Raw genomic sequence first — 23,689 nt, 5'->3', positions numbered from 1 at the left:
CAAGGCTCCAGAGCCCAGGTGGTTGGCCTGCAATCACCCTCAGGCTGGACCAGAAAGTGCTCTGGATACCTCTGTAGCATTTGTTCTAACTAGTCTCATTCCTTCCCAATCTGAGCAATTTTATCCCCAAAGTCCTAGCAAACTTGTCATTGCAGAGCGTCAGAGCAGTGCCCTGCTGGCTAGATGACAAAAGCCGATTCTCTGCTTGGAAGAGTTTTATTTATTAAATTTGTATACCGCCCTTTATCCGAAGATTGCAGCGCAGTTCACAACATAAAAATACAGAATATGAACACAAAATGCATAATAAAGCAACAACTCCACTCTCATGAGCATATTTTAAAGGCCATAGGATGTTAATCAGACAAAGGCCTAGTGGAAGAGAAATGTTTTCGCCTGGGGTCTAAAGATACGTAATGAAGGTGCCAGGCAAGCCTTCCTGGGGAGTGCATTCCACAATCAAGGAGCCACTGCAGAAAAGGCCCTTTCTCCTGTTGCTCTCATGAAGGAAGCGCTCGAAGAAGGGCCTCAGGTGATGGTTGCAGGGTCTGGGTTGGTTCATATGGGAGAGACGACCCTTGAGATATTGTGGTCCTGAGCCTTTTAAGGCTTCATAGGTCAAAACCGGGACTTTTAATTGGGCCAGACTGCTATTTGTGGATGCTGTGGTGGTGAAAAAAGTAAGCTTTTCTTGCAGTCATCAGCACCTCATGGCAGGTGCAGTAATGTTCTTTGAGCCATGTTTGATCATATTCACATTGGGATTTATGCCACTGCACTTTAGCTGTTGAACTTCCTGCTTCATTGCATGCTGGTCGCTATAGTATTAAGATGATATGCACACTTATCATCGAGGACATCTCTCAGTTCCATCCCAAGAGAAGAATCTCGGCAGGAATGTCGACCGTGTCATCTGGGAAGCTCCTCAGAACATTGAGGAATCTCTCAGACCCCATAAGTCTCTGGGGGCAGACCATCGTAATGGATCCCGCACGCCTACCAAGTGGGGTAGATGCTCCCAAGCCAAACCTCTCCAGGAAATAAACCGTCCATCCCAACAAACCCCACAACCAATTTATATTCTCAGACTCCCCCCCCCCCCATACACACACAATTCCCGCAGAAGAGGAGTATTACTTGGATGTGTTTTCAACACAGTGCTTTGCTAGAGCTCCAAACTATATTTAGCTAGCAAGATTATTCAGCCGCTTTCAAAAAATAGAGCAGTTCTTCACAAATAGAATGACATTCCTGTAAACGTAGGTGTAAATAGAGGTGAATTACAGAAATAGTCGTGTCTCTCCCCCCCCCCCCAAGAGTATTGCTTTCCTGCTTTACATGTTTCGTTTTTCCTTCTTCTGTGCAAGCTGATTCTCACAGATGTGCCGCTCAGAGGTGGGAAAACAGAAGTGAGGGGGAGTTATCCGAATCCCTCCAAAGCCATGGAGGAAATTGGTTTTAAAACTGGGATTAGCAGACACTTGAATCCTCTGTCCTGGTCTCCAGGATCACAGTTCTTCCCATGGTAGTGAAGGAAAACAAGGACGAACTTGTTGCATCGTATTTGCTGGAAGAAGTCACTGTGCAAACAACTCTATTGTTTCTATAGTAACAGATGATTGAGAAAAGATCATGGTTAAGCTCACTGAAGTGTTGTTGTTTTTTTAAAAGGGGGGGGGAACTGATCTACAGTTAAGTGGAGAGGCACTGAAATATTTGCCTGAAATTTCACATGCCTCCCACCCCCTTTCTTGCATCAAAAGTTGATTGTCCCATCTGTACGCACAATTTTATAGACATTTCACAGCGCATTATAAAATGTAGCAGACTTTAATTCATTTTCTAAGGTTCCCATAGCATCTCTGACTAAAAAAAATGTAACTGGTATACTTACTTGCGTAATGTAACTTCAAAACGCCTGTCTGTTGGATGGATTTGGGAGTTCAGACATAAAATCCAGACAAGTTGTTTGATTTTGCACTCAGCATTTTTTAAATACTACATTTAAATGCAGGTGTGTGTTCATGTCAATAGTGAGGAATTTTTTAAAAAGTCCAGCTCACATACACCAAAAAATAAGTACCAATTTATAATAAATTAATTTCTAATATAAATTTATATAAAAAAACAAAAACCAGACTTTGTTTGCATAGCAAGGGATGTCGTAGTACCTTGGTACCTTCTGCCTTGGTCAGACCTCACCTGGAGTACTATGTCCAGTTCTGGTCACCACATTTCAAGAAGGATATTGAAAAGGTGGAATGTGTGCAGAGGAGGGTGACCAAGGTGATAAAGGGTCTGGAAATGATGCCTGATGAGGAACAGTCGAGGGGATTGGGTATGTTTAGTCTAGATAAGAGGAGACTGAGAGAAGATCTCTCAGCTTGTTTTCTCCTGCTCCCGAGGCTAGGACCTGAACCAATCGATTAAAGCTACAGGAAAGGAGATTCCGATTAAACATCAGGAAGAACTTTCTGGTGGAACAGACTCGCTTGAGAGATGGTGGACTCTCCTTCCTTGGAGGTTTTTCAGCAGAGGTTGGATGGCCATCTGTCATGGATGCTTTAGTTGAGATTCCTGCATTGCAGGGGGTTGAAATAGATGGGGTCCCTTCAAACTCTACGATTCTATGAACCTATTAACTTTTGCATGCAGAAGGTCCCATGTTCAATCTATAGCCTCTCCAGTTAGCATTGGGGCAAGACTCCTGTTTGATGAAACACTGGATCACTGCTTGCCAATCAACTGCTACTTGGTGACTCCAGATGCCAACATTTGTTGAGGGCAGTTGCGCTTGTCTGATTTTGTCTTTCTTAAATCCTGCCACATCACAATTCCTTTCTCCAGAGGATCAAGGTTGCTAGATGGAGATGTGTCTTAGAATAACAAACCCATCCTTTTTTTTTTCTGTGCGTACTCCAGCGGCCACCAAACAGCTGTCCATATTTCTGCAGGATGTTTGTAAAAACATTTGGAAGCAGCCGCTGGAGAACGTGGAGGATCGATGCTGATAAAAACTTGGATGGCTAGTTGTGAAGCAGGGAGGGAGGGAGCAGAAAGTTCTTCCTGCATTTCTGAGCAGAAACAATTGTGAAATTCATATGTAGCACAGCTGGAGGAGCCTTGGAAGCCATAACATCTGCGGCTGCAGAACACTAAATTGTTTGTTTCAGTTTTGAATCTTGGCTTTACAGTTCTTCTCTCTCTCTCTCTCCACCTCAACCCCAGGCCTTACAGTAAATCGCCTTCGCGTTGCAACATGCAAGATGGGTTCTAAAAACTGTGTGCAGAGTTTTGAGGGACGTGAGAAAATGGTCATTCAGTGCATCCATAACATCCATTTTCGTGTTCTTGTAACCTTTATACCTCGCCTTTTATTCTAAGGGGGTGTAAATGCGACAATGCCGTTCTACTTTAATAACGGCCCTGGGAGGCAGGTTAAGTTGAGAGAGGCAGAGAAGAGATGCTGAGACTTGCCCTCGTCAATTTAATGGTCCAACAGGGATCTGAACTCGCGTCTTCCTGATCCATGCCCAGCACTTCATCCCAGGGGTGGTTGATGTGGTGCCGTCCAGATGTTTTGGACTGCAGCTCCCATCACCCTCGGCATAACTAATGGTCACGGATAATGGAAATTGTCCAGAGCATCTGGAAGCCACCATGTTGACTCCCCTAGCGTTATCCACTGCCACACACAGACTCTCTACAGATCATCTCCCCAGTGTGGTTGTTTTTTGTAACAGGAAATAGGTTATTTTGGTCTATGACAACAAATTATCTTTATGAGATTGCTCTCTGTGGGTAGGTGACCCAAGCACTACTATAAAATCTCCAAACTGCTTTGTTTTTTCCCAAGAGGGAAGACAAAGGAACCCAGTTGCCCATTCTAATCCTAAATTCAAAGGAAGGCATCTACAGGCAACATTACTTTACTCATCAAAAGGTACATTTTAAACGAGTTCTTGGTGGCTGGCAGCTAGAAAAGGAATACAGTGGTACCTTACGAACGACTCGACAACCAAATTTTTCGACTTACGAATGGGGCAAATGGCCGTACACTTATGAATTTCTCGACATCCGAACGGAAACCGTGGCGGTTTTAGATAGGGTTTTTTCGACTTACAAATTTTTAGATGGGGTTGCTCCGACTTACGAATTTTTCTGTTTCCCATGCATTCCTACGGGAAATCGCGTTTCCAATGGCGCTTTTCGACTTACGAATTTTTTTACCTACAAAACTGCCTTCGGAATGGATTAAATTAGTAAGTCGAGGCAGCACTGTATAAATATAAAATGCCTGCTTTTTTTAAAAAAAATGTTATCTGGCATCAAGACCATCTTAAACAGTTTTATGTAGCAGTGAAATCATACCTAGCACATAGCTGGAAATCTCCCAAGCAACCTTCTAAACAGAAGCGGCTCGATAAAACTCGGGAGACGTGAGGATATTGAACAAAATAAGCAAGAATGACAAAGAAAGAATTCCAATATTTTAAAAGGCACTGTGGCACCGTGGTTTCCATTTTCCAGCCTCTTCAAGCTTTTGACCACAGTCCAATCAAATACAGATGCATTCTTCTCCCTGCTTTCCTGACTGTGATTCAGTTACACATCCATACTCTCAGCAAACTTCACCTCAGGCTGTCTTAACTATCCCACAAGCCAATCCAAGCAGTTTCATTTCCCCATTGCAGTTAATTAGTGATCTTGTTGTATTGATGTGTGGTGGTCTGCCTGTCTTGTTGCCTGTACTCCCAACTGAATTTCAAAATAAAAACTTCGTTTTATCAAATAAACAAAAAGTAAGCCGTAAAACCACTTGAACCGGGGCGGGGGGGAATCAAGATGTTGGCTCTGCCCAAAAGCTTAGCAAAGAGAAAATATCTTAATAGGTATCTTTTTAAAGTTTATATGAGCCAGGGGAAGGATGCAGGTATAATGGCCTGGTTTGCATGTCCCAATAAGCCAAACCATGGTTTAGTGTGAATACAATGTCTATCGGAGAGAGAATTGCGGCCATTTTGCTCCTCCCCTCGTTGCTCTGCTGAGCGGAGCCATGTTTGACTTAGTGTGTCATCTGAATCCAAGCTAATGACTTTGCTTTTCTGGATAAACTACAAGCCATAAACCTTGCTTACAGCTTGTGATTAGACGGGAGAGAGCTAAACCTGGGTTAGGATGACATGCTTCAGCCAAGCCATGGCTTAACTCAGAACAGCAGCAGAATGACTGGGTTAGGAGCAAAACAACTGCAACATCTCCTCTCCCAGAGTCTCTGTATTTGCACTAAACCAAAATTATTTCCCCCCTCTTCCATGCCAGCAAGGAAATAATTCTAACAATGATGGACGAATTGCCTTTTACAGGTGATTTACATACCACAAGCACAGCTGAAAATAGTTTTTTTAAACGGTACAAAAAACAGAGAGGTTTCAAAACAGTACAAAATAAACACCTTTCGCCCAGAAGGATGCTAGCCTTTCAGCAGGCTTTAGAGAGAGGGAGAGAAAATTCCCCTGCAGGCATACTAAGTTTTTGTGATCTTGTTTAAAAGACTGGGATAGCAACCACTTTTCAGAATGCGTTTCTCTGCAGGTTTTGTCATCAGACATTTTTTTTTCCAGGGTCAGAGCAAGGCCTTGCCTCCGGGCTGATTAGTCTATAGCAGCTCAAAACCAACATGGTCTGCGGAAGGGAAGCACTGGAGAGTCTTTACGGGCATGTGACTATAATTGACATAAAACAACCCCCGGCTCATTCAGTAGGTTAAGGATGAATGTGCATTCCACGCATATCTGTTGGGAATACAAACATAAAATGCAGACGCTATGTAATGCATGAATACTTGATAGGTGCTCCAAGACTGTGATAGTGCTCATGTGACTTCCCACTAAGTGTGACTTCTCACCACCACCACTACTCCAAAATCTTAATTCTGAGTGTCAAGTTTCAGCCTAAAATCTATCCCATAATCAACAGGCTGCTAGTTTCAATTCACTGAGAAATGTTTTGGCTTTTGTGTGTTGGTGGATTAATTTGATGTAGCTGGTTTTTTGGTTGTTGTTTTTTTAAGATACTTCCATGGACTTCCCTCTTTTTTTTAAAACAATAGTTAACCTGATTTCTTTAGCAGCATTCACTGTCCTAGTTAGCTGATTTTAGACAGATGTTTATCTCTTGTCTTACAGTCTAGACAGATGTGATTTACAAAGTGTAGCCCAGCTGGTAAATTGCCCTGGGATCTGCAGCCTCATTTTCGATGCATAGAATATTGTGAAATAAATACTTCTTTTGCAAGTGCTTTTGCAGCAGCGGAGGCTGAGCCAGCAAAGGTTTATTGTAGCAGCTGAAGATGTCTTTTGCTTTATTCTTAAAAGTTGTCAACGCAGGTTCTATTTTCCAGTTGCAAAAGTATAGGGAACTGGTCGGTGGGGGAGGATATTTATCCCATCAAATCTCTTATCAGAAAAATCAGTTCCCAACATTCCATCATGCCGTAGGTTGTGACCAAGATGCAGAAACTGGGATGGAGCTATGCAAATAGGATTTGTTTCTCACTGGCATGGATCGCCACTGCACCAGGATTAGGAAAGCCAATTCAGCTCCAACGTGCCCTTTAAGACTGGAAACATATGAAGCAACAACAGCGTGGTTATCAGACAGACGGCTGTTCCATGCAGCCCCAGTGCCATCCATTCCGAGTTGCGGCAGCTCCTCAGCATCGCAGACAGATGGCTTCTCCCAACTGCATTCGCTGAAATCCTTTTTTAAAAGCTGCCCTGGCCTGCTGTTTTATCTGCGACCTTCTGCATGAAACATGTGCATTCTGCCACTAAGCTCTGACCCGCTGGCAGAGGAACAGGGGTGCGGCGGGAGCGGGCCGCCCCCGGCACCACTATTCCTGTAGGATGCCATCGCAGCGCCCCCCCCCCCCCCCCCGGACACGCGCCACACACTCCCCCATGTGCTGGGAGCCATGCCCCCACAGGTGGCGCACCATGCCCCCTGCGGTGCCAGCCACGCCCACGCCTGCTCTCCGCCCCCGGTAGCGGAGATTACATGTGACCTGAAACAAAGAAAATCTCATATTCTCAAGAGTGTCGTCCTGTGCTTGGAATACTGACATAACTTGTCAAATATACATGAAGTGTATATTTGAAATAATAATAATAATAATAATAATAATAATAATAATAATAATAATAATAGTTATTTATCCGTACCCCACCCATCTGGGTTGCCCCAGCTGCTCTTGGAAGATGCATAAATAGACCAGTTAGTTGCTCAAATGGGACCAGTAAGTATATTTTCTTGATCAAAAGCAAAAGGAACATTTTATAGTCTCCAGCTTGCTTTTGAGGTCAGCTAGACCTTGGCTGCGATCCCAAGTTTTGTGTCCCTGCCACAACCCCCCCTTCCAATTTTCACATGAGGACTGTCTGTCCCAGAATTGCTTTTTCTGCATGAGGTAAACTCTCTACTTGCTTTCTTAGGCCATCTTTGGCTTCCTGCTTCATCACTTTTGATCATCTGTTTTGGTGGAGCGTGCAAAGAGAGGCAGACTGACTTCACCATATCGAAGGCCAGCTTCCTGCTGTTTGTACCCTGTCATGTGGAAGAAAGAGCAGCACTTATGACATAATCCTTTTGGGTGCAGTCTGCCGAACCACACACACCGAAGACAATTAATTGATTCTGCTAGTTACACCAGTGGCTTCCAGGCTTCCTTCTGTCGCAGAACCCTTTCCATTCGTGGTTGCCGGGGACCTCCTGCATATTGGAGCGGACTCTGGAGCTTGTTCCACAGCACATTGTTTGCACGTCTTTTGAACTCTCAAAGACACCCTGTGAGTGGACTTAGAATGCATCCAGTGTTCTGTGGTTGTGTCTTGCACGGAGCTTTCCCGGTGGTGGACAAAGGGTGCATTCAGACACGGGGAATAGTGCGCTAGTTTCCTTGATTGCAGTACTAGCATTTCTGCCTGATCTTCTCAGGCTGCTTTCACACAGCAGATGCTCTTCCAATGAATAATAATAATAATAATTTATTATTTATACCCTTTCCACCTGGCTGGGTTTCCCCAGCCACTCTGGGCGGCTTACAACAGAAAAATGAAATAAAATAATTAAACATTAAAAGCCTCCCTAAACAGGGCTGCCTTCAGATGTCTTCTAAAAGTCTGGTAGCTGTTTTTCTCTTTGACATCTGATGGGAGGGCATTCCACAGGGCAGGCGCCACCACCGAGAAGGCCCTCTGCCTGGTTCCCTGCAACTTGGCTTCTCGCAATGAGGGAACCGTCAGAAGGCCCTCGGTACTGGACCTCAGTGTCCGGGCAGAACGATGAGGGTGGAGATGCTCCTTCAGGTATACTGGGCCAAGGCCATTTAGGGCTTTAAAAGTCCTGGGTATGAAGTTGGAGAACGAGTGCAGCGTAGCATTCTTATAGTTTCTTATGACACACTCTGTTCTGCCCACGAACTACGAAGCACAGAAGCAAAAGGGAACTTTAAAGGGCTTGGGCCGTCCCGATTTGGGTTGTACTGGGTTTTGAGCTTCTCAGGGCTCTATGTTTAGCACCATGAGAAAGTTAAGTTGATGGTGCAATGATGGTCCAAGCCACCACAATCGCTTTGTTACTCTACAGATCAGGTTTTTGACAAGTGAAACAGCTGGTGGCAGGAAAAGCTTTGCCAATTGTGGGAGGGTGAATCAGAAGACATTTGGGTTCTATTCCGTATGTCCCGAAGCAGACTGATGTGGCTAATTGAAATGTAAAAGAGACCACATGGTTGCCCATATTGTATTTTATGTTGTGTAGGACTGGGTGATATATCAATATATCGTCCCAAACTGGTCCATATTGTGATACAGTGGTACCTCAGGTTAAGTACTTACTGTAATTGGTTCCGGAAGTCTGTTCTTAACCTGAAGCGCACTTTCCCATTGAAAGAAATGGAAAAGTGGATTGATCCATTCCAGACGATGAAAAATACCCCCTAAAACAGCAATTTAACATGACCATTGATCCATAAAATGAAGGCAATAAACAATGTACTGTACTACTATAAAATAAATAAGACAGTATTGTAGATGGGGGGAAAAATAACATTCCCCCCCCCTTACATCCACTGATGATAGTCATTGTTTGGATGGGGGGCTTTTATCCATTTCTGCAATCACACAATCAACCAGTAGCTGAACTGGGCTCCACACAACCCCCAAAACAAGGCAGAGTGCCCCAGAAGTCCCCCAAATGAAGGAGCAAAGGCACAGGGCAGACTCACAGAAACAAATCCCAAAATCCCTTGCAGAATCCCAAATTTTTTCCCCTCCCACAGGGTAGGTGGGCTTACCTGGTTAGGTGCCACCCATCTTGCTACAGCTGGGGGGGGGCAAGGGTTTGTAAAGGGCTTTTCGGCCCAGACTCGTATTTGCTGTCTTAACAGCTTCGGTGCTCTTGGTCTTTGTTAGGTTAAGTGTTCCTTACCTAACCTTGGGGCTGGGATGCGACCTGCTGGGCATCCTGCGGATGTCGGGGCTTGGCTCCGAGCAGCGGCAAGGCCTCTGAGAGCTCGGAAAACTCACTTCCGGGTTAAAAACGTTCGTAACCCGGAAAAACCGTAACTCGAGGCGTTCGTAACCAGAAGTACCATAATTGGTTTAATAATTTTTGACCCAGCAATACATTGCGAATCATGATGTGTGTTGTTAGGGCTGGGCTATATATTGTCCAAAACTGGTTTGAAGTCAATCTTATGATATTGGTTTCATAATTTTTGACCTGCTAATATTGTGTGTGTGTGTGTGTGTGTGTGTGTGTGTGATGCAAAAATCACAATGTGGGGTAAACCGTGAAGCCAGCCCAATGACTCCACCCTTATTTCAGACATTGTGTTATATCGGTATATCACTATGCTTAGCTAGTGATATATAATGATGTTGAAAACCATGTATCTCTCAGCCATAATGCTGATTGCTGGTGAGGAGTTAAAAAGAGCGGAAAGCTAATTTAGGTATGTTTTAGGGTGGAACTTAAAATTAATTGTAACATTGTAATGGCAGGCATTAGAATGGTCTTTTACAAATAAGTTTCTATAGAAGGAAATAAACTGGGAAAGACTTAGAATAGCAATGTACAGTAACCCAGATAACAGAAGGCTGGGGGAGAATTTGGTAGAGGATGCCCACACAATGCTAGCAGCAGTAGTAAAGAAAGTTAGCAAAAGGGATTTAATTAATGTGTACAAGGAAATTATATGATCCCTGCTCTCCCCCCCCCAAAAAAATAATAATAATGTGTCTTTGTTACAGTCCTTTCAAAAAAAGGAGAGGTTGGGGATTAAAGCTGGGAAGGTGATTAATTAGACAGAATTTCCTGAAACAAGACATGACTTCATTCTAGAAGAGAAAAGAAAAATAGGCAAGGGATATGACCACTCTCACTGCTGCAGAATTGAGATTGCTTCTGGAAAATGATGGAAATCTGAGGATGTGATCGCCTTGGCTGGATTTCATCTGCGCATTCGCTCAGCCAGGCTGTGTTGTGCTAATAAGGGCACTGCCAGAATGTGTTATTTGCTGCTGCTGTTGTTTTAGTGCTTTTAAATGTGTGAAATGCCTCACAATCCTATTAACTTATTCTTCCTCACAGCAATCCCGTGAGAGAGTTGGGGGTAGCCTGATGCAAATTGGGTACCTTGCAAGATACAGAGATCGCCATTGTTTTAGGAGGCTTTTTTTAAGAGAAAGAGAGAGAGATTGCTCATATTTATGGAAGTAGTTTATGTCTGTCAGTGCCTGTATCCTATTGCCGCTAAATGGACCTTCCATATGCATAGGGTGTCTGTGTATAAGCATACATACATAATACATACATACATACATACATACATACATACATACATTATCTATTTGGGATGAATATGATAAGACCGTTCCTTTCATGTCCACTATTTGAAACAGAATGGTCCAACTGATCCAGCAATTCATATGTCCACAGTAGAGGATGTGCTTTAATAAATAATAATAATAATAATAATAATAATAATAATTTATTTATACCCCACCCATCTGGCCGGGCCTCCCCAGCCACTCTGGGCGGCTTCCAACAGAAATATTAAAATACAATAATTTATTAAACATTAAAAGCTTCCCTAAACAGTAGTTTTATAGAAAAGGGAATTCTGGCATTTCCAAATTACATTGGCGAGAATGGACAGAATCACTCCTCTCCTTGACAAGCAGCACATCTCAAAATGCACAATCAACAATATGAAGTATAGGGCCGGGTGATATACTGTCAGTCGGTCAGTCAATGTTTATTACAGCAAACAGCCAGCATTAGGCGATATATTGATATCTCACCAAAAACTGGTTTGAAGTCCATATCATAAAAGTGGTTTCATAATTTTTGACATGGCAATATATTGTGAATCATGGTGTGTGTGTGTGTGTGTGCGTGTGCGTGCTCCATGCAAAAAAATGTGGGGAAAACCATGAAGCCAACCAATGCCCCAGCCTGCATGGCCATTGACTGAAGTTAATGGGAGTCCAGCAACTTCTGGAAATCCACAGGTTCCCCATCCCTGATTTAAAGAAACCACAGGCGGGTGATTAGCTCATGTGAAATCATCTGACTGGGAGATGGCAACGTATACCCTTTCAAGAAAAGTATGCCCAAGTGTGCCATGACTTAACATTGCAGACCCTGAGGCTATGCTCCTTGCACTTAATTATGCACCTGGGGGCCATGCCTTGAACATTTCTGATGCCACCAAATCAAGGGGGTGGGTGGTGGAATAGATATGGAGACCAATAACTCCCAACATTGTATATATCATGGAATTTTGCTGTAGGAGCTCAGAAATAAGAACAAGCGTATTCCTATGCATGAATGGAACCGAATTATCAGGTAAATGTGTATTAGATTGCATCCTAAATTTGGAAATATGTTTGTCGTTGAACACCTTGGCTTTGGCGAAATGCTGTAAACCTAATTTAATTTTAGTGCTATATATACAGTAAAAGTAACTAGGCTTGAGGTTTCTGGCCACATTCCAGGTTGACCCCAAAACAGGATGGGGCTTGGTCCTCTAGGACAGTGTTTCCCAACCAGTGTGCCTCCAGATGTTTTGGGACTACAACTCCCATCATCCCTAGCTAGCAAGACCAGTGGTCAGGAATGATGGGAGTTGTAGTCCCAAAACATCTGGAGGCACACTGGTTGAGAAACTGCTCTAGGATCTCTGCACCTTGTCTTGTCTTTCCTCCACGGTTGTGGAGGTAAGAACTTGAAATGAATGCTCTGGGGTGGGGAGGTGGGAGAGGGGAGATAGCCAGCCTGTACCCCCTTTCCCATGAAATGAGCCAACATTTACATGACTTAATGGGCACAAAGTTCCCCAACAGAGTTGGGGAGAAGATCAGCACGGAGATGGATCTAGGAGCCTTGGTAGACCATGAGTCAACAGTGTGATGCAGCAGCTAAAAAAGCCAATGCAATTCTGAGCTGCATCAATAGGAGTATAGCATCTAGATCAAGGGAAGTAATAGTACCACTGTATTCTGCTCTGGTCAGACCTCACCTGGAGTACTGTGTCCAGTTCTGGGCACCACAGTTCAAGAAGGATACTGACAAGCTGGAACGTGTCCAGAAGAGGGCAATCAAAATGGTCAAAGGCCTGGAAATGATGCCTTATGAGGAACGGCTTAGGGAGCTGGGTATGTTTAGCCTGGAGAAGAGAAGGTTAAGGGGTGATATGATAGCCATGTTCAAATATATAAAAGGATGTCATATGGAAGAGGGTGAAAGGTTGTTTTCTGCTGCTCCAGAGAAGCGGACACAGAGCAATGGATTCAAGCTACAAGAAAGAAGATTCCACCTAAACATTAGGAAGAACTTCCTGACAGTAATAACTGTGCAACATTGGAATTTGCTGCCAAGGAGTGTGGTGGAGTCTCCTTCTTTGGAGGTCTTTAAGCGGAGGCTTGACAGCCATCTGTCAGGAATGCTTTGATGGTGTTTCCTGCTTGGCAGGGGGTTGGACTGGATGACCCTTGTGGTCTCTTCCAATTCTATGATTCTATGAGATTTCATCCCTTTCCTGGCCGGCTTTCATCCCTTCCTGATGGATAAATCTGATCTAATTCCTTGGGGAGCACAAGAGAATTGGATACAACTTTTAGAAGACATCTGTAGGCAGCCCTTAATGTTTGATATTTTAATATGTTTTTATATTTGTTGGAAGCCACCCACAGTGGCTGGCGTGTGGTACAAACAAACAAACAAATTACAAATTGCTCCTTCCTTACAAATTGTTCCTAAGTGCTAAGTTCTGTCCATTCAGGAAACGACTCTCGCCATTGATATTTGTAAATTCTTACTGTCTTCTTGCAAGCCATTGCAAGCCATCTTTGGCATATACAGGTGAAACTTGGAAAATTAGAAAATCGTCGAAAAGTGCATTTATTTCAGTAACGCAACTTAAAAGGTAAAACCAATATATGAGATAGATGCATGACATGCAAATCAAGATACTGGTATATGTCAAGCCTTTATTTGTTGTAATTGGAATTATTTGCCGTTAGGCGGGTGAATTATAAATGGAATGTAATTAATGAAATGTAATAGCGATGTTTATTTTTGTTTATTTTTGTATTGTTGTAACTATTTGTTTTATTACTGTGGAATTTCCAAAAGAAAGCATTTGTAAAAATTAAAAGAAAAATAAAAAAATAAAAAGTGGCATTACTGAAATGCACTTTTCGACGATATTCTAATTTTCCAAGTTTCACCTGTGTGTGTGTGTGTGTGTGTGTGTGTGTGTATGCATGTGCAAAGCAGAGTTATTTTTTAAAATATATATATAGTCAAAACCCACGGTAAAACAACAGTATATAAAATTGCAATGTTTCTTTCTGTGAGTTTAGCATTCATTTATGTGGGTCGTGTTGCCAAGGCCAGTCTTTTAATAGATCCACTGAGTTGTCCCAGGCAGGAGACGGTTTCTAGGTCTAACACACAGTCCCCACTTCCAAGTTGTTTTGATAGCGGCAACGGGAGACGAGAAGTGAAATGTATGCTAAAGTCATTTGCCTAGCCCTGAAATAGAGGCAGCGAAGAAAACATCATATAGCAGTAAATCATTCACCTGTCCAACATTCTTTAAAGCCCTTTCCCCAAATGACTTTAACAGTCTGAGGGGTCACACCTGAGGTTAAGAGTCTGCTTGTGCAGAGCACTTCTGACGATGAAATGCAATTTTTAAAAACATTGGATCCGAGGCATTTACAGACAGTGGAGTCTGTTGCGTGTGAGAGTTCGGTTTCATCCCGAATGGCGGCTGTTACTTTATAGACGGATTGACAGATGCTTCTCAGACAGGTTCTATGTTGTTGTTTAGTCGTTTAGTCGTGTCCGACTCTTCGTGACCCCATGGACCAGAGCACGCCAGGTTCTATAACGGGGCCAATTTGAGTGTCAAAGCAGTTAGTGCCTGCTTAGGTGTGAGAACTTAATGCAGAATCACTTCTAATTCTCAAATTGCAGGGCATGTGTGTTAATTTTGAGGAGATTTTGACATATCTGATAGGGACTTGTTAATAAGGAGCAGTGCTATATTTCTATACTCATCATGAACGCCTCCCTTGTTCTTTTTGAATGGCAATGGCACCCACCTGAGAGGTTCCGGCTGGGGGAAAAAGCCCGCATAAGGACGTATTTTAACGATAGATGAAACATGATTGGGGATGGATGTGTAGCCCAGGACAGCTTTTGAGAAGCTGATGAATTAAATGCTACACTCTTCCAGCTAGAGAAAGCCACACTTGCAGGCCTAACCATGTCTACTCAGAATAAGACTCAATTCAATGAGGCATTGGGGGGCAGGGTTGCAGCCTAAATTCCATATAAACTAATGGTGCGTGTCTGACTTTAATTCCCATTGCTTCTAATGGGTCCTCTAATTAGGGACGGCTAATTTTAACTTGATGGAGACCAGAAGCTTTTAACAACTGTTTCAAGGTGGCGTGTGTTTTGTCTGTGAGTACCTGTGTCGCTCCTCTTTGCCTCAGTTTAGGACAAGCCTTGTAAATAAATGCATCTGCAAAAGTTATGACCTATGTACTCCCAGCTGTACTTATAGGAAACATGGGAGGCTGCCTCACATTGAGTCAAACCATTGGTCCATCAAGCTCAATATTGACTACTGGCTGGTCGTGTTTCTCCAGGATTTGAAACGGGACATTCACAGCCCTACCTGGAGACTCCAGGATTGAACCCGAGACATTCTGCATGCAAAACAGATACTTCTATCACTGAGCAATGACACAGCCTGTCTCATGATAGAATGCAAGAAGGAGAGACTTTATTTCTGATGTTGTGACCAAGGCGTTTTGGTCATGATAACTAGAACGCCACCAATTTGTAATTTAGGTTCGTGGAAAGCCTGCCTCTTGATGGTGAAATTTCCAGACCTGGAATTTTAGACGTCCTGCAGCATTTCAGTTAGAACCATTGTAGAAGTAAGACATATGGTGCCTTTAAACCATTCCCTGTATGGTTTCCTATTTTCCATTTTACCTAGATTTATGTAGCTCGGCACCCTAATGCTTATGGCACAGGAGCTGCTGTATTTGCATTTGATACTTCAGAAAGGAACTTTCGACATCCAAGGTTGGAGTTTTGAGTGGAAACTTTTAAGTCTCTTGCTTATATAACCACATTCCTCGGTTAATCCAAACTGCTGAGGTAATGAGTTTCGTGGTCTTCATATGTTCCTGAGGTAGTTCTTCACATATGTAAAAACTGAACGCAATCGGAAACTTTTGGAAGGGAAAGTTTCATCTAGGCCAGTGGGTTACAAACTGGAGATCCTTGTGTACGGCTACTTGCTTTGCTCCTTTACTGTACTGTACCTGTTTGCTCAATAGGTGTCAATGCAGATGCCACACGTAGGCTTGGAATTAAGCAGCAACCAGCTCACTTGCCCAGGGACAATAATTTTGTGCCGAGTATTCCGCCAAGCTGGAATTTGCATGCTCAGACCTTCCCCCAGTATTATCCATCTGATTTTGTGAGATTGTGTGTGTTGTTGTGATAGCTAATGTGTGCCTGCAGACCTTTGTGAATGCCAGTCAGTGTGTGTGGATCACTAAGCAGTTTCAAGAACTGACGTAGCACAACGGCTAAGAGACTAAGGTGCAAATTTGGAAAGTTTGATCTCACTAGGTTGCTTTGAGTGAGCCAGTGTTTTTCAGCCTCATCCCCCCCCACAACCCCCATTTGTAAGAGGGGGTACAATAATACTGACCTACTGCATGGGGTTCTAAGGATTCCAGCATTATATATGTGAATCCCTTTACAAACTCTAAAGTGATTTATAAATCGTAAAATATTTGCTAGATTATTATTTACTAAGGGTGGCTTGTTGTGAACTTAGACCTCCAGAAGAATGAGTATGACCACTTCTAGGGTATAGTGCCAGGCTACTGCCTTCTTGAAGGCCTTCTGTTGCACCCAGCCTAGTGCCATCCAGATGTTTGGGGCCAAGGGGTGGTGTAGACCAAAACATCTGGAGGGCACTGGCTTGTGGGAGTCTGGTGTAGATTTTGAGGGGCATGGTAGAAGAGCTGGTAGTGTTGCATTTTGGCTGAGGAGACTTGCTCAATTCGCTGCCCAGCCATGAAACTTACTGTCTGGCCTTTGGAAGTCAACATGTGTCAGGTTTGACCTGGAGGTAAAAAATAGTGTGATTTCAAGTATGCCACCCTAAGCTGCTTGTGGGAAACAAATGTAATAAATCACTTGTTCACAAAATTGGCACTGGTGTTTGCTGATTATAATTCTAGAATAGTGACTGTAGATTGAATATGTTTAGAAGTTCTAATAAAAACACCAGTTACAGTGGTGCCTTGGTTTACGAACTAAATCCGTTCCCGGAGTCCGTTCTTAAACCAAAGTGTTCTTTCCCATAGCAGTGGTGGACTCAATTTACAAATGGAACACACTCAACAGGAAGCGGTACATGTTCTGCCTCCAAGGCATGGACGTAGGCAGGGGGCAGGAGGGGGCAATTGCCCCCCCCTAGAAGCAAAGGCTGAGGGGCGCAGTGTGGCAGCCCCAGGCTCCCGCTCCTGGCGCGAAGCTCCAGAGTCGCGCAGAGAACGCGAGCCTGGGGCCGCCTCCTCCGAAGACCTGGGAGGCGCAGGCCACGTGGCCCCGCCCACATTTCCGCTGTGGCCCCTCCCGCCCCTTGCCCCCGCCCCTTGCCCCCCCTAATTTTGATCCTGGCTACGCCCCTGTTCCAAGGCCAAGTTCACAAACCAAAACCCCTACTTCCGGGTTTGCAGCGTTCTTAATCCAAGTAAACCAAGCAGTTCATAAACTAAGCAACCGGAGTAATATGGCTGCACCCACTTTTGCCTGGAAACACGTTTATATTATTACTTTCACTTTATGTTTATATATTCAAATAAACAAACAAAAACCTTCCAGTCAGATTGTTTCACTTTAAATGTTTATAAGGTGCACTCGTGGAACATGTTATATCTCTCCCAAGGGGACTGGTGTTGCTCAAGGGTTATGTAAATATGCCAGGAAGCCCAACTGCATGAGTGGAAGTTCTTAAACATTCCTGGAGTGATGTGTGAGGAGCAATTGAGGTGGTATCAGTTGTGCGCTTCCAGGGAGACAATGTTTGGCATGTTGATATCAAAACTGGTTCTACAGATGTCCTACAGGACACATGAACATAAAGCATATCTTAATCGTTTGGTTTTCCCTCTTTCTGTCTTAACAGGACCCGCAGAGGTTCCCATGATGTCGCCAAATGGATCTATTCCTCCCATACATGTGCCTCCAGGTTATATATCACAGGTATGCTTTTATTCAGCAAGAGAATTCGGGTACTGGCAGGGATGTGTCAGTTCAAACATTTGCACGGAATTCAACATCCCGCCTTCTCTCTCTCTTTTTGTGCGCAAGCTTCTAGCCCTCATGGCGGCGACCTGATCCCACCTATGAAGGCACCAGTAGGGTTCTAGGCGACAAAATTGTGTACTTCTTCTCCCTGCCTCCAGCTCGAAATGCCTCTTGTTGAGTCCCTCCTGCTCATAGCTGCCAAGTTATCCCTTTTTTAAAGGGATTTTCCATTATGCTGAATAGGCTTCCTCGCGAGAAAAGGGAAAACTTGGCAGCTATGCTCCTGCTGGCTGGTCAAAGCCACCCTCCCATGGAACTTTGCAGGAGGAATTGGGAAGAAGGTTGGGAGATCTGCTTCCTCCTCTCTGACAGATAGAGGCAGAAGGGGAAGATCTCTTCCAACTATCCCTGGATCATCTATTTGGACGTCCCCATCTGATCTTCCTCCCTCCTCCCTCCTCTTGCATCTAGGGCTGCTCTACATTACCACGAAGAGTAAGCATTGTGAAATTAGCCCTTTAACATCTGAATATAGCAGCTGACCGTGTAGTCATAGGAAAAGCTATATATTGTCTCTCCCCCCCCCCCACATTCTCCCCGTTGAATTGAAACATACTTCCCGCCATGTGGAAAACGAATGTTCTGTTTTTTCAAATGACTTCATACCAAGTAACAGCTTGAAGCACGTAGTAGTCACTTGGTGTAGCTTTTCTGTTGTTGTTTGTTGGTGCTGATGTTATAATAGCTGTGTTCGCCTTATTTGCTCTTACCCGGGCTCAGCGATGTCAGTAATTAATAGGACTATTGAGTGATTATTTAATTTGCCTTCTGTTTGTTTTGGCACTGGCATGACAAGGATGTAAAGGAAATAAGAGCATTCCAGCTTGCAAACGAAAACATATTTTGACTTCGGTTTGGTCGGCCCTCGGAAGGCTGCGTCTCGAGAGCCGGGCAGAAAGCAGATACCCCTGTGGATAAATAACAAGGCCTATTAGGTGAAAGCTATAAAACCCACCCCACCCCATTTTGTTACACCAACCTTTCGGTCTACGGAGTTTTAGCCTCAAACGTTACCTTTGCTGCCCACTGATTGAAGCTCTGGATCAAAGCCACCTAGGTCCTGGAAAAATGATCCGCAGACATTTGTGGTGCGAGTTGGGCTTCATTGACAATCAGCAGGTGAACAGCTTTAAAGCAGAAAGGGGCACAATGTTTATGGGGTTGCAGGATGGGGACTCCTCTTCCGGCTGCTCTGCGATCCCGCCCAATCCTTCGCTTCTTCCTTGTAGATCCCCCTTCCCTCAACTCCCACTGTTTCTGAAACACAAAGAAGAATGGAAAAGCCTCCTCATAGAATCATAGAGTTGGAAGAGACCACAAGGGCCATCCAGTCCAACCCCCTGCCAAGCAGGAAACACCATCAAAGCATTCCTGACAGATGGCTGTCAAGCCTCCGTTTAAAGACCTCCAAAGAAGGAGACTCCACCACACTCCTTGGCAGCAAATTCCACTGCCGAACAGCTCTTACTGTCAGGAAGTTCTTCCTAATGTTTAGGTGGAATCTTTCTTGTAGTTTGAATCCATTGCTCCGTGTCCGCTTCTCTGGAGCAGCAGAAAGCAACCTTTCACCCTCTTCCATATGACATCCTTTTATATATTTGAACATGGCTATCATATCACCCCTTAACCTTCTCTTCTCCAGGCTAAACATACCCAGCTCCCTAAGCCGTTCCTCATAAGGCATCGTTTCCTCTGTCTCTTTCCAGCCTTCCCTTTGTTTCTCCTCACTGCTGAAGCCTTAGTTTTGTAAGCTACTTGCAGCTGACAATTTGTTTCTTACTGCCCATTCTGTAAAACATCCCGTACTTTGATAGTGATACACACACACACACAGAGAGAGAGAGAGAGAGAGAGAGAGAGAGAGAGAGTGGTACCTTGGTTTTCGAACGTCTCCGTTGAGAAACGTTTCGGCTTTTGAACGCCGTAAACCCAGAAGTAAATGCTTTGGTTTTCAAACATGCCTCGGAAGTCGAACAGGCCACATGGCTTCCGCTGACTGCAAGATCCTGAGGTCTAGCTGTCGGCTGTTGAGTTTTTGGATTTTGAACATTTCAGAACTCGGAATGGTCTTCCGGAATGGATTACGTTCGAAAACCGAGGTACAGGTACCACTGTATGCTTAATTTGCAACCCAGAAGTTTGAAAACATACGCCACAGGCGGTCAGTACAGAGCCCCTTCTATTGGTTGTGTTTTCTTTGCTTGCTGAGGTGCTGGGCTTCTCATTGCATTTCTCTTCTGAGGCAAGGGAACTGGTTTTTTTGTGTGTGTGTTCTGGTTTGCTCAAGTCCGTTTGCTGCGTGGCCACAGTGTGGATGTCTTCCCTTGGCTTGATTACTTGGCTATATGAGGTGGTGTCAACTTTGGAGTGCTTTGCTGAATTGCTTTATGTAGGGCAGGAGTGGAGAACCTCGGGGCCAGATGTTGCCCTCAAACTTCTCTCTGACCCTTGGGCCTCTCTCCAAGCCACGCCCCATCTCCCCAGACCACACCCCCTCGCTGTTGTACCACAATTGCACGCACCCCTGTTGTCTTTACCTGGCTAAAATGGGCCTTTGAATTCTGATAATGCCTTTTGCTCATCTGGGTAGAGCATAAAGAGGAAGGGGTGGGTGTGTTCATACGTAGAAACTAGCCTACTGTGGAAAGACAAATTTTACATATGAGTTTGAATGGTCATCAGTCGTGGATGCTTTAGCTGAGGTTCCTGCAGGGGGTTGAACTAGATGACCCTTGAGGTCCCTTCCAACTCTACAATTCTATGATTCCTCGCTCCTCCTACTTTTACCTCTGGCCCCACCAGCAAGTGGCCTTCATAAGGTTGCCCAGAAGTGAATGTGGCTATGAATAAGTTGGCCTATGTTTTACCTATTCTTGAACATTCACTGAAAGTTGGGGGTGGGGTGGAGGGCTACACTTTTCAAAGCTGGCTGAAGTATTCATGAAAAGTGATTCCTTTTTTCTTGGCCCAGCTCTGTTTCCAACACAGTCCAGAAAACCTTGTTCTCTTGGGACGGACAGTGGGAGGAACTCATAGCTTATATAGACTCAAAAGTGCTGGGCTGTGTGAACCTGTAAAGTCAGACAGAACATTATCTAAGCCTGAAGGAAACGCAGATATGATTTCTTTATGATGTCTTGGGTAAATCTATTCAAATGCGCGAATGTATTGAGTCTCCGTTAATTCCCAAGGTCACAATGAAAATACAATTTACCTTTTATAAACATGACTATAAACTTTAAATCTCCCCATAGAGAACTTTCCCCCCCAAACATACCCAGAGTCAGAAGTAATATACCGTTATTTGTCAAAAACGTTAGGCATAACCTAGCCAAAACTAAGTTCTTGGCGATTGTTTTCAGTGGGGAGAGCTAAGCACGAACGTAAGAAGATCTCTACTAAATCAGGCCAATTGCCCACTTAGTCCAACACTTTCTTTTTACAGTGGCCAAGGAGATGCCCATTATGGGACATGAACCCTATTAACACACACACACACCCAACTAAAACTTGGAACTAGGCGCTTTCTGCAGTACAAAGTAGATGTCAGGCACATCTTGTGTGCTTCAAGGACATGCGGAAGGTGACTGAGCTGATTTAATTATTAAAAAGAGGTGTCGGGGTCAGCTCTGGCTCCAGGATAAAGGGGTATTCTCATGTAGGATATCCACAGATGGGCAGTCCATTTGAATATAGAAAACTGCCTCGTGCAGAGTCATGCCATCTATTACAGGGGTAGCCAGTGTGGTTCCCTCCTGATGTTTCATAATACAACTCCTATCAGCCCCAAACATGGATCATGGATGATGGGAGTTATAGTCCATAACAAATGTGGAGCACCGTGTTGACTGCCCTTGAATTATTGCGTACTTGGGATTGGCAGGGACTCCCCAGATTTAAGTCATCCCCTGCTACCTGCTCCTTTGAACTAGAGATGCCAGGGGTTAGACATGGGTCTTTCTTCATGCAAAGTATGCATTTGACCACTGATCTATGGCTCCTCCTTCCTCCTTTGCTGCCATCACCTTCTGCCTCTAGGCCTAGTTTCCATCACTACCCAGAGAGTGAGGGCAGCTCACTCTTCCCCCCTCCCATTGTGATTCACTCGGGAAGGACAGTTAAGCCAGCATCAATTGCAAGAAATAGCAGTGATGGAGGTATGGTGGACCAAAGCAGGTCCCCATTTGAGATGTTAGCTATGGTAGATCCCCAATTATACCAACCTATAATGCCGCCTTTGGTCAAGAGAAGGGAGCTAAAGCCACCGCAAATCTGGCCAACCTCCTCTTCCCCCAAGTACTGAAATAAGAGAGGCCCCATCTGTATTGGCATTCCGCCGGCTTTTGAAGGCATAACTATTTACACAAGGTTTCCCTTGATCTCTCAACTAGAGTCGCCGGTTTTAATTGCTGTTTGGGACTGCTTTATTGCATAATCTAAGAATGAATGTTTCCATTTTAGTGTGTGTGTGTGTGTGTGTGTGTGTGTGTCATTGGTTCTTTTCATACTTGTAAACCACTTAAGCCTGTTTTGAAATTAAGCTGTGTATATATTAATGAATAATACCTTCATCTCCCACAGTTGCTTCCCACATGGCATATTGGAAAGGGGCTATTGGGAGCTTAGCTGCAAATGGTGGTTGGGGAGCCTGCACTCTCTACCTGCGGTGCCCCTTCTTGCTTTTAAAAACAGATACTACCCCCCACTTTGTACAGTCATGATGGTGGCAATTCCGTGTTTAAACATATCTGCTGCTGCTGCTGCTGCTGCTATGCCCAGTTCAGAACTGTGTTCGATCCTAATTTATTGTTTGCCCGTTACAGCTCCTTTATCCAAAACGGTGGATTCTTAACACTTTTGGTTTCTTTTTTTACTTGTTGCAAATAAACAATGCATTATTCACCATTAGCTCTGTCCATGCTGTTCGGTGTTCATGAATAAGGGAAGGTTTGTCCATTCAAAGGGGCCACCGGTGCACGCATTTCGGTTTTCCTTTGATCTCCATTCAAAATTCCATTGATAAAGCAATTACGGAATGCCTTGCTATAATTAGTGTGGCTGCCTGAGTGTCTGCTTTGAATGACGTCACCACCAAAAGTGCTGGCGCTTGGATATGGACATTATTCTTACTAACCATGAAAAGCTTTTTATTATTATTAATGGGAGTAAAATCTGTGCATCTTAAAATTATTTCACCTGCGAATTGCATCCATTATATCAACCTTGCTGCCTCCTTTTTTTCTTTTCAGGTAATAGAAGACAACACGGGTGTTCGCAGGGTGGTGGTCACACCTCAGTCTCCGGAGTGCTACCCTCCCAGCTACCCTTCTGCCATTTCTCCAACCCACCACTTACCCCCGTATCTTACTCACCACCCGCATTTCATACATAACTCCCATACGGCTTTCTACCCGCCGGTGACTGGGCCTGGAGACATGCCACCCCAGTTTTTCCCTCAGCATCATCTCCCCCCTACAATCTACGGAGAGCAAGGTAAGAGGACACTGGTGTGGGGTTTCTAGCCTAGCAGAAGCAGCTCGCTGGGTGCGATGCTAGCCTCCCAACAGGTGGGTCGCTGTTGCTCACAGGGAGATGGGCACACTGCAAACACACTGGCAGAGCCAATCCACCACCCCTGCCAATGTGTTTCCACCATGCTGCTCTCCTTTCTGCGTCACCCTCTCCTTCCCTATAAGCAACGGCCACA

The 23,689-nt window shown here is 44.3% G+C and overlaps 1 protein-coding gene across 2 annotated transcripts in view; it reads left to right on the top strand.

The window, feature by feature from the left end:
* FNDC3B (fibronectin type III domain containing 3B) overlaps positions 1–23,689 on the top strand; it is a 258,472-nt gene that overhangs the window by 125,590 nt on the left and 109,193 nt on the right. For both annotated transcript variants that reach the window (XM_035132789.2, XM_060274365.1), the window contains exons 4-5: positions 17,801–17,877; positions 23,232–23,475. In XM_035132789.2, the coding sequence (XP_034988680.1) occupies positions 17,801–17,877; positions 23,232–23,475 (321 nt within the window). The remainder of the gene's footprint in view (positions 1–17,800; positions 17,878–23,231; positions 23,476–23,689) is intronic.

This window comes from Zootoca vivipara, chromosome 5 (genome assembly GCF_963506605.1).
Source record: "Zootoca vivipara chromosome 5, rZooViv1.1, whole genome shotgun sequence".
Classification (NCBI taxonomy): Eukaryota; Metazoa; Chordata; class Lepidosauria; order Squamata; family Lacertidae; genus Zootoca; species Zootoca vivipara.
Note: the sequence above shows the minus strand (reverse complement) of the source record. Positions and strands in the feature narration are given on the sequence as shown.